The 16,889-nt window shown below is 36.3% G+C and overlaps 2 protein-coding genes across 2 annotated transcripts in view; one reads left to right on the forward strand and one right to left on the reverse strand.

Annotated features, from left to right (window-relative positions):
- LOC149794906 (signal recognition particle subunit SRP72-like) overlaps nucleotides 1–13,199 on the reverse strand; it is a 70,047-nt gene extending 56,848 nt beyond the window's left edge. Inside the window, exons 1-2 of the mRNA XM_089964547.1 lie at nucleotides 13,055–13,199; nucleotides 3,694–3,811 (exon numbers count right to left, since the gene is read on the reverse strand). Coding sequence (XP_089820673.1) covers nucleotides 3,694–3,811; nucleotides 13,055–13,160 — 224 coding nt within the window. The 5' untranslated portion in view covers nucleotides 13,161–13,199. The remainder of the gene's footprint in view (nucleotides 1–3,693; nucleotides 3,812–13,054) is intronic.
- Nucleotides 13,200–13,412: 213 nt separating this feature from the next.
- Nucleotides 13,413–16,889, forward strand: part of LOC149794907 (ras-related protein Rab-28-like) — a 29,333-nt gene continuing 25,856 nt past the window's right edge. The window contains exons 1-2 of the mRNA XM_089964548.1: nucleotides 13,413–13,627; nucleotides 16,762–16,858. Of these exons, the coding sequence (XP_089820674.1) occupies nucleotides 13,553–13,627; nucleotides 16,762–16,858 (172 nt within the window). The 5' untranslated portion in view covers nucleotides 13,413–13,552. The remainder of the gene's footprint in view (nucleotides 13,628–16,761; nucleotides 16,859–16,889) is intronic.

The raw sequence follows: 16,889 nt of genomic DNA on the forward strand, positions 1-16,889 counted from the left end.
GTTGGACTTTTCCCAGTTCACTTGAAAGCCTTGATGATCTAAAAGTGAGTAGATCATTTCTACCTTGAAACAGACCTTACCATATGTTTCTGGAGGATGTCATCCAGGTATGCTGCCATCACTGTAATCAATCAGAACAAGGTGAAGACATGATCCATTACCTTGCTAAATACATATTGGCTGATGTTGAGGCCAATGAGTAGGATTTTGGATGGATAAACCATGTTGCTGTAAGTAAAACTGAAATTCCATGATGTGGGGTGGATAGGGAAGTGAAAATATATGTAGGTCAGATCAAGACCGACAGGATTCTCATCCCATCGGATGCAGAGATGGATTGATTTCACTGTCTCCAGCCTGAATTTTGGTGACACAATGTATTAGTTGAGGTGACTTGCCATTTGTCTTCTGAATAATAAACAACCTGAAATAAAAACCCTATCTGACAGTACATCTGTGAAAAGGGGAGAGGAGGAATGGAGAGGGAGTTGGATAAATGAAATTCTAAATACCTCCAAAATGACCTGGAACACCAAATCATTATGAGGGAATAGGGTAATCCAGTGAGCCAGAAATTGCAGAAATCAGCCACCCATAGGTAGGCTGCCTGCTGGGGAGGGTAGGTTACTGTTTAGACTTAAGAGGCTTGAAGAAGGAGAAATATGGTTTCTTTCTGCCTATGAATAGTTCCCTCCTAGCTCATTTACAATGTTGTCTCCTGGCATTGGGCTGGTATCTATATTGTACATTTGACTTAACAGATCCCTAGTCTGCTTATCATTCCTCCAGAGTGGAGGGATCTGATTGCTTCAGAATACCTGTGAGGGCTGATCAATCAGTGAGTTGATGGGGCACTTTCAGAGCTGCCTGACTCTAAACTTCTTCTATTTTTCCGGCAAAGGTTATTAAATAAAAGTGATGGAATCTGATGAATTTTTGCCTTTTCCAACATGACTGGAACATGTTAACAGTACTGTGAAAGTTTCCTTTTTGTAGGGAAAAAGTTTACGCCAACCGCAGCTCAAAACGCAAACTAACTTTTACTGATTTGAAATGTACTTTAAAGTAAATGTGCTTCATCATTCGTTACGTGATTGTGCTATGTTTTTCCACTGAATTGAGACCAATATGACCTGTTACAAAATTAATATTTTAAAGCTGTGTGTGCATATTTTTGATGGAATCAATTGTATTGTGGATTCAATGTATATGATGAGGTTCGCAGCTGAGTACACAGTGTTGATACTCTATTCATGCTATACATTAGACATTTGTATATAAACAAGATTCACATATATGTACCAATTCATGGTTCTCCAAATAAAGTAAACTATTATATTATGTCTTCTCTGTTTTCACTACAGGTGTATTTCTCATTTAATATGCATCAATTCAAGATGGTAACTGTGTCGACGAAGCACGTATTTTACCGCCCACATTTGTTTTTACCCCACCCCACCCCACATTTTTTTTTTTGGGGGGGGTTTACATTTTCTTCAGCTAACTGACTTGATTGCATATAACACGGTTCGGTATATAACGTGGTCGGGTTTTATGGCTCCCAACTACCGTGTTATAGCGGGGTCACACTGTATGTGGGTGATTTACACTCACTGGGCAGCCTGAAACTGAGGGGTAGGGGTGGTGGACACCCTCCATATTAAGTCGAGAAAGGCTAACACAGACCTGCCAACCCTGAGGAGTTTATGTTCAAAAGTACTCCTCAAGAAAGGCCACCCATCTAACACGACTAGTGGCCAACATATTAGTTCACAAATGTAAAATTTATCCCTCACAAATGGCCACATCTTATTAATATGTGTCCAGAACTAATATTTAATTACAGTAAGGTAAGTAATCTGATTATCTTTTCTGATGTCTGTTTCTGGATGTCAGGTTTCATTACTGAAAGAAGTGTTGGCTAAAGTACATGTATCACTAAGGTTATTATTATATCAGTAACACAGGCGTTTGCAGGAAATGGGGTCAGCATTGTTCTGATTGAGCTTTGGGCTTCACACAACTGATTCTATTTTTAGCCTGACGATTACGACTGACGTAATTGTCAAAATCATAACATGGTCAGACAGGCTAAAAATATATTTTGTGGATTAACACACACACACACACACACAAATAATTAACACTGAACAAAACAGGGTACCAGACAAAGACTGAAAAATCAGTGACAGTTCATGTATCGCTTCCTGTATAACAAGGCATTTTGTTTACAAATGTTTAGACAGCAAAATCAAAATGCAGTACTGTACGATTAGCAAAATAGGAATAAATCATGACAAAAATTTTAACATGTCATCAAGTGAGCGAAGAAATAATACTTTAGGAGAAAAATAAAAGTTATTTGACTTGATGACAATGGTGAGAGTTCACTTGCTGAAAAATTTTAAGTTGGGAAGACTCAAATAAACAAGATCATAAAAGATAAGGAGAATATTCTGTAGCAGTAAGAAAAGGGAGTAAAGGGAAAGAAAATTATTTTTTAAATAAAAAACAATGTATATACCAAGGTTTAAATAATAGTTTTGAATGGTTTTGTAATGCGTATGTCAACAATACGTACTCATATTTCACACCTAAGAATATGAACTAATAATTTAAGCTACCTTGAAATAACTCTGTTTTTGAGACAAGAAGAATATTTTAATAATTATTGCTTCTTTTAAATGAAAATATTAATTGCTTAAAGTTATATGTAGCTTTCCTACTATATACACATATACATACACATCTCACAAATATAATTCCCCTCTGGAAAGGCCAACCGTCTTATACGGCCACTTTCCCGGCACAGAAGGGGTGGCCCTATATGAGGGGGACAACTGTATGGACACATTGAGTTATTCAGGACATTGAAATTCACAAACAATGACAAAATTTAGTTATTCAGGCCAATGAAATTCACACATAGATACATTTACCTATTCAGTCCACTGAAATTCACAAACACTGACACATTTAGTTATAAAAGCTACTAAAATTCACAAACACTGGCACATTTAGTTATGCAAAGAATATTTGCCATTTGCTCTTACCAAGTAATTGCTGCTCTGGTGGTCCAGTGGTTAGAGTGTCCTCAGATACGGGAGGTCGTGGGCTCAAACCCCAGCCGAGTCATAACAAAGACTTACAAAAATGGTACTAACAGCTGCTTCGCTTAGTGCTCAGCATTAGGAGGTTAGTGTTAGGACTGGTTGGCCTGGTGTCAGGATAATGTGACTGGGTGGGACATCATGCTGCATGTCAGCAGCATGATGTCCCCAGTGCTAGACATCACTATAAACTGCCACACTGCAGACATCGTAGCAATATGACTGAATTTTTTTAAAAGCTACTTTAAAAATCCAATGATGCTCTTGCAAACTGCAATATATTCATGCATCACTGTTTTCACGACTTTCAAAGTATGTCAGGTACGTGGTGAGAAAATTATTTTGATGAGGCAAAGAAGTGAAGTTCATTTTCAGTTACTTTAATTCAGTTTTACATACATTACATCCTTATTCTCAGTATCGAAAAAAACCTAATAAAAACTATTTCTAATTAATACTTCATTAATAAATATTTCTAGACCATCCAGACATTTTAGATAATTCATAGCTACTTCATCATAAAATGACATAATAATACAAATGGGAAAATATCTCTAATACAGTACATGTGAATGTCACTTACCTTGATAATGCCTTCTCCTTGTTGATTAAGTTGAGAGCCTCCGAAAACTTGTCCAGCTTAATCAAACACACAACTTTGCACTGAAATGCTGCAGTCTCCGTGGGGGCTTCTTGCAAAACTGTAATAAAACTAGTTAATATTGTTTATCCCAATATATATGCTTATTCTAATTAATCCAAACTACATTAGCAGTACCATCTACCATCACCATCAAGCTGTCATGCGTTTTGATCCTGAATCATAACTTCTAACTTTATGCAAAGGCACATATATATTTATCACAAGACTACTGTTTTATAAGATCTCATCACAAATGACACCATAAAGCCATACAAAGGAAAGGCACAATGACCTAAATAGTTAAATGTGTTCCAAAGCCATTTTGTTACAACATCCTGCAGGTTGGTAACAAAACCAAATTTTTTTAAGCGACAAGATAAATAGAATCTCAAATTTGTGCTCATTCAAATGAAATTCACGAAACTTGTCATATAATTTCAATCTTTTTACCTGCCATAGTTGACAAAATATAAAAGGCACAAGTGAGTTTGGGTTTTGCCTATGGATTTGCCTATACACTAATGAAACCCCAAATGACTTAAACCTTGGTAAATCAAAAGTACGTTAAAACTGAGTTATACTTCTGGGTCCAGAATAGTTTCTTCTTAAACATGAATAAACTCTCCATCAACCAAACACCCATTAATTTTGAAAAATGAGAAAAAAAAAATGGCCTGAAATGTAATTTTTTTAAACATTAAAATGAAAATGGTCAATTTGAGCAAGTGGTCAGCCATATTAACTTAAAAAGCTCAGTATAACCTGAAAATGAAATACAAACAGATGGAATGAAATCCTGAATATCACATATATCCATTACAGAAACTGACTGCATATCGATGTGCAAAATGCTAAACTGCACTGCAGGTGCCTATGGATAAGGTGGTAACTATGCCTTTTAATGATTCTCTGGGAAACACCCCTTAATGAACAAAAAGTACAAACAAGGTGCAACATATGGAAACACTCCCTATAGACAAAATGTACAAACCAGGTGCAAAATATGGAAACACCCCTTAATGAACAAAAAGTACAAACAAGGTTCAACATATGGAAACACTCCCTATAGACAAAATGTACAAACCAGGTGCAACTTATGGAAACACTCCTTTATCGACAAAATGTACAAACAAGGTGCTGGACATGGATATGGTTTGAATCAGACTCAATCAATTCCTTAAATGTGTACATGTAATGAAAATTTCACCTTGAATACATTATTTCTTCCACTTCTGATGGCAATGTGAACTTAAGTACATGTACAGATACAAGTCATTCAAACTTGACATGATCGTGGTTCTCTAAAATGTTCAAATGCTGTCATAATAGGACATGATAGTAAAGAATAAGTTTATGGTTCGGAATTAGTAGACTTTAAAGGGATTAAATAATTCTGAGCAAAATTTCAATTGTACTGGATAATTACTTTTAAAAGAGGGGTCAGATCCCGACTATAAACACTGACACAATAAAAGAAGGTTGTACAGAATCTTCAACAAAGAAAGCTGCTAATAACCCCACAGCGGATGGGTTTAACTGTCTCTGAATGATTATCTGGTACAGTGGCCATTTGGCCACAAGAAAAAAAGAGAGAGAGAGACAGATAGACAGAGATAGTGTTTTGAAGTCATGCCTGAGAAAGTGAGAGATAGAGAAAAAGAGAGTGTGTGTGTGACTTGGATTTTTAACGTAGCTTTAAAATATTTTGAGTCATATTACCACGATGTCTGCAATGTGGCAGTTTATAGTGATGTCTAGCACTGGGGCATCATGCTGCAGACATGTAGCATGATGTCCCACCCAGTCACATTATCCTGACGCCAGGCCAACCAGTCCTAATACTAACCTCTTAATGCTGAGCGCCAAGTGAGGCAGCTGCTTTTACCATTTTTGTAAGTCTCTGGTATGACTCGGCCAGGGATCAAACCCACAACCTCCCATATCTGAGGCAGACACTCTAACCACTAGGCCACCGAAGCAGTTCAGAAAAAGAGAAAAGAGGTTACACTAGTTATTGTAACTTAAGACATGCTTCTACTAACTTCATTAAAAAGGTGCTTCAGTCTATGCAAGATCAATAATTTTATACTTCCACCTTTAAAATCCTGATGAACTCAAACAGATTTAAATGAAATATAAGTTTTTAAATAAACTGTATAAGACTCAATGAGACACCTATTTCAAGAATGCTCACCTTACTTTCTTTGAGCAGTATTTTATTCAAGAGAACAGGCTCACATACGGTTTACATGATACTCAGTAATAGTCTACAAAAAAGTTGATAAGGGCAGACCTTTAATGCACAGACACTTGATTTTAACAGTAAAAAGAAGAAAACTAAGCGTATCCCCTAGGGGTGCAAGACTAAGAGTCTAAAACCCGTGATGGCAGAACTAGGAGTAAGAGTAAAAACGAATTTTGTATAAAAACTGGGGATCATATGCAGGGATTGAAATTAGCGGTAGTCTGCTAGCCCGAGGCTAGCAGATTTCCTATTGGACTAGTAACTTTCATAATGTTAATAGTTCGATGGGCTAGTAAGTTTCGGTTATCAATAGTCAGCGTTTGTTTATGCAATTCCCTAATAAAGACTTGACTTAGCAGATGTTCTGTAGAATCAAAGCAGTGGCCATTGTAAACACAATCATAACATATTAGCATGAGAACATGAAGTCAATTTCTGCCTCGGAAAGGTGCGTTTCTATGACAAGAATCCATCTGATTTTGTGCATTTCACTTAACAGCGCAAATTATGGTCCCATCATTAACAATGGAAGTTTGGTAATTGATCCTAATTAATCTGATAATGAATTAAATGAAAAAATGACGTGGTATCACACTTCATTCACTCGACCACAGTAACAAACTACAAAGCGGTATACCACACAAAAGAACTATTCAAAGAAATTAGTTTGCATGTTTTTTCGTTTAAGGTTTTTTTTTTGCTCGCTACCCAAACGCTCCAACAGTCACAAACAGGAAACTCCATACTGTACATTTCCCTCTAAATAATTATAAGAATTAGATCAATTTATTACGATTACGTTATTGACACATCCTTTCCATACAACTACTTCTTCTATTATGATAAGAATAGTTTTTATATTTTTCCCTTACAAGAATGAACAAATAATTGAATACACATGTATACATCCAAGCAGAATGCTATACATTTGTTGGGAATTAAAATCTCTGAGCATGGGCATCTAAGATTTGAAAATTTTCCGCCTTATTATTATTTTCAACAATACCTTGCGGTTCAATTAATTAGGAACAATTACCAAACTTACGACTTATGATACCATAATTGGAGCTGTTAAATACAATGCGCCGAGTGTCAGATGGCTTCGTTTGATGGGAACACACCTTTTCCAAGCTGAAACTAACACTATCTTCTGATTGTAATATTTTAAAACAGTGTTTACAATAGCCTCTGCTTTGATCATGCAGAACATCCGCTGAAGTTAAGTATTTGTTAGGGAGAGGCCATTTAATTGTGGGAGGGGGCAAAGACACGTGTTTTGAAACATGTATCTTGCTCTGACTTCCTTATATCTTATATAAAGGACACTGTGCCATTCCTTTTCTGGCTTTAAATAATTCGCGTCAGCTATACTATAACATCTTTTATTTCAAAACAAGGCACAATTCCCTCCTTATAAGACAGGCAAAATGTGGCATTTGATAGAAGGTGTTCATCCACCGGAAACAAAAAAGAGGAAAAGTTGAATGAGAATGATTCGGAATAAATCTTATGATAGGGAAAAGCGTAATGGAAAATTTCAGAAGAAATGGACAAAAGACAGTGAATGGCTGAATTATGACGAGGAAAGGAACGTTATGTGGTGTAACTGGTGTACGCAATTCGCATAAAGACACACAGAGAAAACATCCAGTTTTGTTGTGAGTTGTGCGAACTTTAAAATTGAATCGGTAAATATACATGAAAGCTGTGACATTGCTTTATGAACAGGACTAGTAAAGACTTGGCAGGACTAGTAAATTTCTCAATATACTTGTCCTTTTGGCTACAAAGAAATTTGTGTTAAATTCGAGCCCTGAACATACGAAAAATTTGGGGGTCTCTGAAGCACAATTGAGGGTAAAGGAAACAGTGACACCCTGACTCCCAAATGACACAAGAACATCTCATGGTTCGAAATGTGACACCATGTCAACTCCTTGCTAATTCAAGTACCTTACAGAGTTTTTCATGGCAACTTTTACTAAAGCTGTACGGATGTCATTTTTTTATCAATTGTGTCGATACCCCATATAGCCGATTATTAAAATTGCTGACACCGATTATGAGACAGATTATTTCATTATTATTTGTTTTATAACAATGACTAGTTCAGAAACATAAACCTATTAGTATAAAGGTATTTTGTCGAGTGAGTTATAACAAGGTTGTTTATGCAACAAGTGAATTTGAACTTCTATACAAAAACAAACAAACTGGATAAGAAGTACATTGCAATTTATAGAAAACAATGATCACACAAACATAAAACTTGAAAAACTAACACTGATAAATCTTATGGTTTGCTAATTCAAGATATAAATGAATGAAAATGTAGTAAGCTAGTCTTTTAACTTACATTCAGTGATGCAGGTTGCCATTACTAGATTTCAATAAATAACTAAAAAAATGTTAATAACGATAGCCCAATAATAATTAAAATTAATAATACGCAAGCTTTAAGACTAAAGTTAGATGTCACTGTACGCTGGTTGCAGCTAATACTGAAAGAATAGTTGAGGTAGGTTGTATTTAAGCAACAGTAACATTTCTCCCTTCAAGCCAAGTAACAATCCAAAAAGATCTGGCCTACGCTACTAAACAGCTGTTTGCTCGGAACACTTCTTCACTGAATAGGCAATGTTTGAATCATGGATCCAAGATGACAGCTGCAACAGAATGACATCAATGACGAGTTGCAGCATGTGTGCAAAACAGCTGATGCTGTTGTTTTCAGCCAGACGCATTGCTTTAACTATGTTTGCACCTCCGTCACACTGAAGAACATGGCTGAGTTTTGAGAATGTTGTATTCCTCGCATAATTTGTCCAGTTTGCTCCAAAATATTCTCCTGTGTGATTTATCAAGAGGCATTGCTGCTAAAATTACCCATTTCCCTGAAAGTCTTTTGTCAGCCAGTGTGCCATAAGAGTCAACAAGGCTACACTGATGGACAGGTTTGACCACGCATCAGAGGTCAAGCTAAGGTCAGATTGGGCAGAAACTAAATCACACACCTTGCTATGTATTGCCTTATGAATGTCAGGTATCAAAAATGTGGAAAAGTACTTCTGTCTTGGAATTTTATAGCGCAGTTCTGCCTTGGCCATCAGACATCAAAATCCAATGTCTTCAACTATGGAACATGGTTGCACATCTACTGCCATGAGCTCTGCAATAGCTTTGTGCCAATTAATAACTCTTGGGTCATCAAATGCAAATGACTGCTTTTATCTGCCAGAAACAGGGCATGTTCGATGATGCTCAAGTGCTGGACAAGATTTGATGTCATATAGTTTTTAGAATCCTCTCCACCTCTGGAAATGCATGTTTTGCAAAGTGTACAATTTGCTTTGGACTCATCAACTGCATTTACTCTGAAGTAATTCCAGACTAAACTTGATTGTTTCGAGTTCGACATTATGCATAATCTTGGTAGCATATTTAACAGTGTACAATCACTAGTCAATATTAATAATCCAATCGATTGGCTCTCTTGAAACAATGCTTTAAATCAAGTAAGAAACTACTAAGTTGTCCACGTGGCAAGATGGATGCAGGCACCACACTGCGAGTCATGCACTGAAGCAGCTAAGCAGCTGGGGTACTCAGGGGTAATGTCACTGGCACTGGCATGACAATATTAAAGCTGCATAATATTTGTATGTCAGCATTCAGCTGCTTCAGCGTCCAACCGTTATTCGATGATTAGCAGCATTGCAGTACTGGCTAAAAAACAGATTAACTATAGTGAGTCACAGTTTAATAGTAGTTGAAAATTTCGCCACCTATTTAATCTGTCTAGCTACCTGCTGAAAGTTCAACAGCCACATAAGGCCTCATTGGCTGCTGTGATTGGGATGAGTGTGTGAATGGTATTGATAATTTGCTGTGTGCAGACAAAAAGCAGTAGTTTATAACAAGAGTGTTAAAAAGTATTTACTTTTAAAAATATACTGTCTTTCAATTAATCCCCAAAACAAATGTTTATTCCTTAATTTCCACTGTTTAATTCTGATTTAAAATTTAAGCCATGTCAAGATAAGTGTTATGATCGAATTTATATTTTGGAAATTTGTTTATATTGGCACCGATTATTTCTACCGATACCGATTGTTCTAATAATCGGCCCGATTATGAGTATGGCCGATTAATCAATACAGCTTTAACTTTTACTCAAAGTTTTTCTGTTGTATTGTGTGATATGTTACACTTCTTGGGAGGACAATACTTCCAGTCTCTTTGGATTAAATTGACCAAGACTGTGATTGCTTCAGTGATATATTTTCTTCTGTGCAAATGACTTACGGGTCATGACCCATAAACATAAGTGTACAGTATAATAAATAAACAGACTAGTTGAAAAAATGTGCACAATTTTATTTCCCAGATACTGGTCACAAACCCTTTCTACAGAATTCACCAGAAGGAAGTAGCCCATTCTATCAGTTCCTAACTTGCAGTAATATGCGTTAGGATCTAATAATCGTACCGAACATGGCACAATATTATATTACTACTATTTTCAAAAGTTGTAAATAAAATGCTCTCACTCTGCATATACATGCATTCATACATGGGGCCCCGAGTGGTCTAAAGTGCTCTCCGTTACGGATCACTGCCATCTCACCTCTTGTCTGCAGCGGTTCAAGTCTCGGATTCAGCCAATGTGGGTATGTGTGAACGCTTGCCAGTAACTTCTTGTGGGTCAGTGGTTCTTTCCGGGCTTTTCCCTGGTTCTTCCTCCACCATTAATACTGGCCGCCATGTATAGCCTATCGTGTGCTGAAAAATGGTGTTAAACCACACAACAACAACAACAACATACATGTGTGTATTTGAGAGAGAGAGAGAGAGGAGGGAAGTAGTTTTGAAGATTAAATATTGTAACCTTCCCGGACCTCTGAAAGAAATTACTCAGGTATTAGATGAACTATTATAATTTTGGTACAAATCTTTATATCATTGGCACGAGCAAGGTATTAAACAGTGAAACACGTTTCTCTTCTCTCACTGTTGTTGTCATTATTAATGAATGTAAATCTCTAGTAAACAAATTTGTGTTCACAAGTGTCTTCTTTTTCATTGTCATATGTGGTAAATGTATCATTCATGGTAACTTTTTTATCCTACCACCACATTTTTCACATCATCATCATCAATGGTATAATTATCAGGTAAAGTATCATTTGTACCTCTCTAACGTCAGTATTACCATAAATGCTACATATGAGTAATTTTTTCATTCGTCATCTGCCTTTGCTCTATCATCATTGGTAAATCATACAAGAATCATTGTGTTCTCTCTCACATCATCATTAATTGTAACACATCATATTACATATTGATTTTATCCGTCAGAATAATTTTTTTCTCTCTCTCTCACAAACTCACACATCCCCATCATCATTAATGGCTAATCAGTGGTATAAAGTATCACCTATACTCCTTTCCTACTGTTTGTTTTCTCTCAATCATTATCATCATCATCATAATAAATAGTACATCTCTCATACAAGTAACATATTTTCTTTTCCACTATTATTTTCTGTTAAGAAAAAATATCAATACAAGCAACAGATGATCTTACCAAGTGGCAACCTCTAGAAAATCAATCAAACACATTTTTTTAATCTACCGGGTCCAGCATCCATTTTTAATATTTGAAGTGTGATGACATCATCAACCGTTATTTCTACTATCCGAACTTTAACTACATATTTCTGGTCTGAAAATTTACATAAAATTATAAAATGGTACAATCTGAAATAAAAAGCAAGCTAAACATTTTATCTTGTGAAATTACTTTCATTATGTTATTCAGCCCATGGCAGAATGGGCTACTTCCGTCTGGTGGATTCGAATAGAAAGGGTTTGTGACCGTAATGGTGAAAATAAAGGTTAATTCGCCAGATTGGATTCAGGGGCCCTGAGTGGCCAAGTGGTCTAAAGCGCTCTCCATTACAGATCATTGCCATCTCACCTCTGTCTGCGTGGGTTCCAGTCTCTGATTCATCCAATGTGGGTATGTGAGAAAGCTTGCCGGTAGCTTCTCGTGGGTCGGTGGTTCTTTCCGGGTTCTTCCTCCACCATTAATACTGGCTGCCATGTATAGCCTATTTTGTGCTGAAAAATGGCATTAAGCCCTACATCAACAACAACCAGATTGGATTCATGCGATGATCATCTGAGAGTTATGCGTTGGTACATCACTGTAATTTGAATGTATATGTGTAGCTTTTTAGTCTTCTTGCAATTCCAAAGCGATAAAAGACGCATGAGAAAAGTCAAATCAAGCGGAGGGTTGTAGTCACCATTGCAATCTTTGTGTTCATTTATATTACCAATAAGGTGATTTCATGTTGTAAGAGATTTTGCCGTACTTTATTGATAAACGTCAGACACCTGTGGTTGAATCAACTTAGAACTGTTGGTTTCACTTTCTTTCTATTACATAATTTAAGACCAAGAGTCGAAACATGTAACCAGTCCATATGCTAATCATTATGCCTGCTTAATATGCAAGTGCAACAAACTGAATGGAATACTATCCTTTCAACTGGTCGACCTATACTGCTGTACTACGCCTACTGATAACTTTATTTTCAGTCGACTGATAACGGGTAGTATTCCATTACAGTATTTGCCTATTAAGCGGGCACCATCATGGCCATGTTGACCAGTAGCATAGGAAAATGGCCTGGCATTCCTTAAAGGTGTGGTATTAAATAGCATTTTCTGTAGGTATAACAAGTCGAATGCCCGTGCAAAACACAGTACCCAATTTTATTGCGTTAAGCGAAGTATACCTCGACATAGCTGCGATGAATTTTAAGCAGTCGTGCAGGAAGGCAGAGAAGTGTCCTCCTTTATTATTAGTATACGTACAGTACATGTGTATAAGTATACTGTAAGCAATTATAGCGCCCCCCCCCCACACACACACACACAAGTATCCAGATGGTACCGTTTCAATCATTTGTTACACGACGAATTTTTTCAGTTGTTTATCTTTGCAATGTTCTACAATAAAGTATCGTTATGTGTAAGATGTCTCACTTTTATTTGCTGTCTTAAGAGCCCGTTCATAGTCTTGATTTTGTCCAAATTTGTTTAAATCTGTATATAAAGATGATAACGCCGGCTGGCTTGCCGTGTTGTCCATTTTCTCGGCTGACTAAATTGAATTTCACACGCAAAAGAGTTTTCGAAGATGGCTCATACTGGAAGAGTAGTTTCCCTTAAATAATCTCAAATTAAAGTCTTATACCAATTCATGAAAATTCGAAATGAAAATTAGTAATATTATTAATAATTGATAATTTATAATAATTATTATTTCAACATTTTTAATATAATTGAAATAGACTGTTGGTGTTTTCTGCCATTCAATATACATTTTGCTTCATGTCGCGAAGCAACATTGTAATCAAAAGTTTTTCCAACCAGAAGAAAGGATTTGTAAGATTATAAAAATAAGATGTAGAGCAAAATTTAAGGACCAGTTGAAACTTAACAACGCTGGACTTAACATTTACTTGATAGTCATTAGTCAAAATGTCTGATTCTGAGGATGAAGCCCCTGACAAGCAGATTAAAGTTGTTATCTTGGGAGATGGTGCCTCAGGAAAGGTGAGTTTACTTCCACGTCAGCTGTCTTTATCAAGTCGAAAGATTTCGGTTCACAGAACTAACGCATATCAGATCAACAAGGAATCTATTTATGTTTGTAATTGTTAAGTTTGTAGAGTGTTAGGCCTACACCCACAGTCTCATTCGCACCCTTAATTTCTCCCACAAGTCGTTTTAGCCCGAGTTTCCTCTGACCCTTGCCACCCCATTTTTGATATTTGGATATTTATGTTGGGGTGTAGGGTCAGAGTCCATTCCCTATCGAAAAGTTGTAATTCGCCAGCACGACACGACTATATGTCCTCTGATGTCATTGACATGTAGGTTACGAGAGTTGTGTAGTTACGTGCTTAGGAATGCAAATGGCCAGATCCAGGTAAAATTTCAGCAACGATTTACTTTCATCTCGTCTGTCAGTGGATTAAAGACAGAACAAATGCTGTGATCGCAATTTCCAAGAAAATAAATCATATTCCTATCGAATTCATGCAGGTATATCACGATGAAAGGTCGTTCAAGTTTGCTGGGCTGGTTGGTAAGCGGCTACCCCATGCCAACACTAAATGGTGTCGGCGAATTCCAACTTTTCGAAAGGGAATGGACTTTGACCCAACACCCCAGCATAAATGTCCAAATATCAAACATGAGGTGACAAGGGTCAGAGGAAACTCTGACAAAGGTTGTTTAATCTATAGGTCTAGTCTGAGTTTCCTCTGAGGTTTCTCACCCTATGTTAGACATTTTGATATTTATTTTGGAATGTGAGATAAGAATGCAATGTATGTCAAAAGTTGTAACTTACCGAAACTGCACAGTGTTTGCATAGGGTTCATATTTACTACTGGGCCTAGCAAACGATTATTACAGTAACTATTCTTAGTGCCATGAGAAATAATGACTTTACATTCAGTGCATGAAATTGATAAGATGATATGTCTTCTCATAAAATGCAACATTTATAATTTATTAAGAAACATGCAAAACTGTTGCATTGATGAAATTTGACCTGGTGCTCTACATTTTGTATTACTAGTCACATGACTATAGTATTTGCCTTCCTCTCCAATAGTTTGTATCCCCCTACTGATCTTAACAAATAGAAAGCATCAAGAATATAAAAAAACCACACAACTTTGTCATTTTGTTCATCAGTTTAAAATTTCTAACCTGTCACCAGTTTCCCCATGTTTAGTATGAATCTATGGTCTTAAGCTAAGTAACAGAAAAGAGTGAAAATGCAACAAGTTCTGTAAAACTGAACATAATTTATTTCCCTAAAATACAAAGTTAAAACGTAAAAAGAACAGTATTGTGAATTAAATCCTAAATAGCCCTCAAAGTTCTATGAAAAGCTCAAAATTTATTATAGAGTATTCAGGGTCTGTAGCGGACCTTGAAAAGCCTTGAAACATGAATTTGTAAGTCAAGGCCTTGAAAACACTTTGAAAATTCAAAATATTGTCTATGGACCATGAAAAGCCCAGATTTTCTTGAAACCAAAAGGTATTTATAAATAATTTTCGTTTTACAAATTTAAATAAAATGAAAAGGAAAAAAACTATTTAAAAAAAATATTTCGCAAAGTTTGTGCTGGAATAAAACTTCCACAACTGGCCACTGCACAGTCATACATTTTGAATTTCCGATTGTACAAATCCCAGATGTAGCAGCGATTTAAATTGGAATCATTTGTACACTTTGAAATGGCTGGCTGTCAATTCCAACTTATTGTCTAGACCAGTGCTGTCCAACCCGCAGCCCGGGCTGATTTTAAATGCCTGCCAGAGCTCGAACAGCTATATATTCATTGCTTTTCAGTTTTCTGCTGAGGCCCTTAGCTTCAAGAAAAACATTTTTCATTGGCCCATGGTGTCAAAAAGCTTGGACAGCACTAGGCTGGACAAAGAAAAAAATTAAAGTTTTGGATTATGTGATCATTCTCAGAAAGCTTTGCAAAATGCAACTATCTTGAATAGTCAATATGGCCACCATACTGATGCTCTTGAAAATCTTGTTTATGTTTCTCCACCTGAATGGATGGCCATATTTCTATGATTTGTAGTTGGTCCTAAATGATCTGACATCCAGTATGACCACCACAACAACCATCTTGAAAAATGTTGTCATTATTATTTCTCTTGAATAGTAAGTCATATCATCATGGGGTTTCACTAGAAGAGTTTCTTGTTGTTGATGTAACATAAATTGTGCAAATCTAATGTCCAACTTTAGCAGTCATCTTGAAAATGTTATTGCTACTTCTCCAAGATGGAAATTCATATCAGCATTTGAATTTTACCAAGACTTTTTATGAGGTCAGGTTGGTACTAAATGAGGATTTTGCCAATCTGTAAGGCTAGCATGTTAGCCATCTTATAAATCTTGTTAAATGTATTGGTACTCCTCCAGAATTGAAAATTATTTTCACACGAGGTTATCACCAGAAATTAATTGTGATGTCTAGTTGGTACTGATTGAAAATAGCGACACAGTGATAAAAAATATGGCAGTCATAGTTTTCATCTTAAAAATCTTCTTGTTGCTACTTCTGGAAAGGTTATTGACATGGGATTTTCACCCAAAGAAATGTTTTGCCATCAAGGTTAATCCGGAATGAAATGATCCCAGTCAAACATCCTACATGACCACATTGGTGTCATCTTGAAAGTCTTTTTATTGACAGAGGGTTTTCAGAAAAGACTTAATTTGATATGTATGTCCCAGATGAAAATGGTACCTCTCAGACATCAAATCCTTATATATGTATAACAATCCAGACAGCTATCAATGCATGATCCTTGTATATGCATAACAATCCAGACAACTAGCTATGCATGAACCCTATATATGTATAACAATCCAGACAACTAGACATGTATGGACCTTATACATGTATAACAATCTAAACAGCTAGGCATATTTAATCTCTGTACGTGTATAATATTCCAGATAACTAGCCATGTATGACCCCAATACTTGTAGAACCATCCAGACAACTGTCCGTATATGCTTTCTATACATGTTTGACAATCCAGAGGACACTTAAGCATATTAAAAATGTTGCATTCATTGTAAAATAGTTTATTTACAACATGATTGTGCCAGATTAATACAATATTTTAAATTTTCTTCAGACATCCCTGGCCTCAAGATATGCTCAGGAGCAATTTGGAAAGCAGTACAGGCAGACGATAGGTCTAGACTTCTTCCTGAAGCGGATAGTTTTGCCAGGTAAATGGCTTTGTCTTTTTTTGTTATAGTG

Source organism: Sinohyriopsis cumingii, chromosome 7, assembly GCF_028554795.1.
Source record: "Sinohyriopsis cumingii isolate HCF-2022 chromosome 7, ASM2855479v2, whole genome shotgun sequence".
In the NCBI taxonomy this organism is placed as follows: Eukaryota; Metazoa; Mollusca; class Bivalvia; order Unionida; family Unionidae; genus Sinohyriopsis; species Sinohyriopsis cumingii.